At 41.0% G+C, this 1,996-nt stretch overlaps 1 protein-coding gene across 1 annotated transcript in view; it reads right to left on the bottom strand.

Annotated features, from left to right (window-relative positions):
• cfap58 (cilia and flagella associated protein 58) overlaps positions 1-1,996 on the bottom strand; it is a 21,996-nt gene that overhangs the window by 14,774 nt on the left and 5,226 nt on the right. The window contains exons 2-5 of the mRNA XM_015382889.1: positions 919-1,188; positions 589-728; positions 362-512; positions 84-278 (exon numbers count right to left, since the gene is read on the bottom strand). Coding sequence (XP_015238375.1) covers positions 84-278; positions 362-512; positions 589-728; positions 919-1,188 — 756 coding nt within the window. The remainder of the gene's footprint in view (positions 1-83; positions 279-361; positions 513-588; positions 729-918; positions 1,189-1,996) is intronic.

The raw sequence follows: 1,996 nt of genomic DNA on the forward strand, positions 1-1,996 counted from the left end.
TGTGTTTATTTAAACCGTGCTATATAAATAAAGTGGATTGGATTGGATCTTAACGTAACGTCCGCTCAGACGTTCCTGCTCACCTTCAGATCTTTGAGCTGTTTCTCCAGCCTCTGCTGCTCCTCTCTGGCCTTCTGGCCCTGCATGTTCACAGCTTTGATCTCAGCCTCCTTGGCCTCCATATCAGCGTGCAGCTGCTGGACCTCCTTGTCGAGCTTCTCCTTCAGCCTGATCTCCCTGGAGATCTTGTTGTGCTGCACCTGGAGCTCCTGTTGAAGCTAGAGATAGTGCAGAGCAGCAGCATGTGGATCTGCATCCATTGTTACATCTATCATTGAAATCTACCCAACATTCACGGCACCTTTGAAATTTTCTGCGCAGCGTCCTCTCTTTGGGTTTCCACCTCTTGCTGAGTTTCCGTTGCCTTCTTTAACTTTTCTCTTAGATCTTCTACCGTTGTCATCAGCTGGTCTCTCTCCTTGGTCGTCTCCTCAATCATTTGAATTAAATCCCTTAGAAACACCACAGTTATCACCTCATTCAGAGAACTGACAGGACCACAGGCAGACTGCAGGCCCACTAACTTACATCCGCTCCTGTTGTCCGGTCTGTTGCTCAGCTGCGTCAGTAAGCTTGGAAACATCTTCTTTTAAACTCCTGATGGTCTCCATGTCCTTCTTCTCTTTATCATGAGCTGCATCAACCATTTTCCAGGCCTCATCCAGCTCCTAAACCGATAATAAATCCTTTTGTTGAATCCCTGAAATGCATTAATCTTCCAAGTAAAGCTGGATAAATCATTTTGGATTTAACCACCACTAGTAAACAGGTGTGTAGAAGTTTAAACTATCATGGAACAAACTGCTGTGGAACAGTAAAGAAGATCTACTGAGTGGAACAACCTCTCAGGACTCTGACCTTCTTTAGTGACGCTATCGTCGCCTCGTCTTCCTCAGACAGTTTCAGGGCAGCTGCCATTTTGTTCGATGTGGACAAAATCTCTGCGTTCAGCTCTCTGCATTTGGACATCAGCCTGTGTTCATTGTCCTTTGACTTCTCCAGAGCATGGAGCAGTTTCTCGTACTCCAACCGAATCCGGTTGGAGCTCTCATCGTCTGCCAGCCCACTGAGGACAACCTGGAAGTCCTCCACGGACTCAGAGGAGTCCTTTCCGACGGATTCCTCCCCCTAAGAAAACAGCAGCAGGGACAGAGAGTGAGAATGGTTTGAGGTGAAGCAGATCAAGGCGCCTCCCAGCAGGTGATCACATCTGAAAACACAGGCTGTGATTGACAGCAGAGCACTGGAAAAAATGTCATTTTTTCTTAAAATAAGTGGATTTTTTTTTCTTGAATTGAGAAAGTAAGTGAGACACTTTGCCAAACGAATAAGACGATTTACATTTAAAATAAAAACAAATAATTGCATTGTCTTATTTCAGATGCATGTTATCTAATTATTTTAAGAGTAAAACACTCATTCCATTGGCAAATAATCCTACATACCTGCTTCAATTAAGGCTAAATACGCTTAATATAAGAAATTTTTACTTATTTCTGGTTCATTTTTGCAGTGAGAATCCCCCGCTGCCTCAGGTCTAAAAATAAAACAAAAACATTTAAATAATAAAGTTTTTCTGCCGCATTTACCATCAACACTAAAAAAATATTACATTAAGCTTATTTATAATGTCAGTTTCCTTTACCTCTTATCAAAAAGTAATTTATGCAAATGTGCTTAAAACGCAGCAATATGACTCTAAAAAAACGTATGTTTCATTATTATGTATCAGTTGCATAATAGATAAAATGACACAATACCTATAATTGGCATATTAGAACAGAATAGAAAATCCCTTTATTGTCCCACAATGGGTAAACTGTGGTGTGACGGCAGCAAAAAGATTGTTGACAAAATGGTCACACAAATATGGACCTTAGAAAGATGTATAAGAATAACATAATAGTGAAGAGTTAAAAGATAAACACTAAAATAC

Source organism: Cyprinodon variegatus, unplaced genomic scaffold, assembly GCF_000732505.1.
Source record: "Cyprinodon variegatus isolate N-32 unplaced genomic scaffold, C_variegatus-1.0 Scaffold269, whole genome shotgun sequence".
Classification (NCBI taxonomy): Eukaryota; Metazoa; Chordata; class Actinopteri; order Cyprinodontiformes; family Cyprinodontidae; genus Cyprinodon; species Cyprinodon variegatus.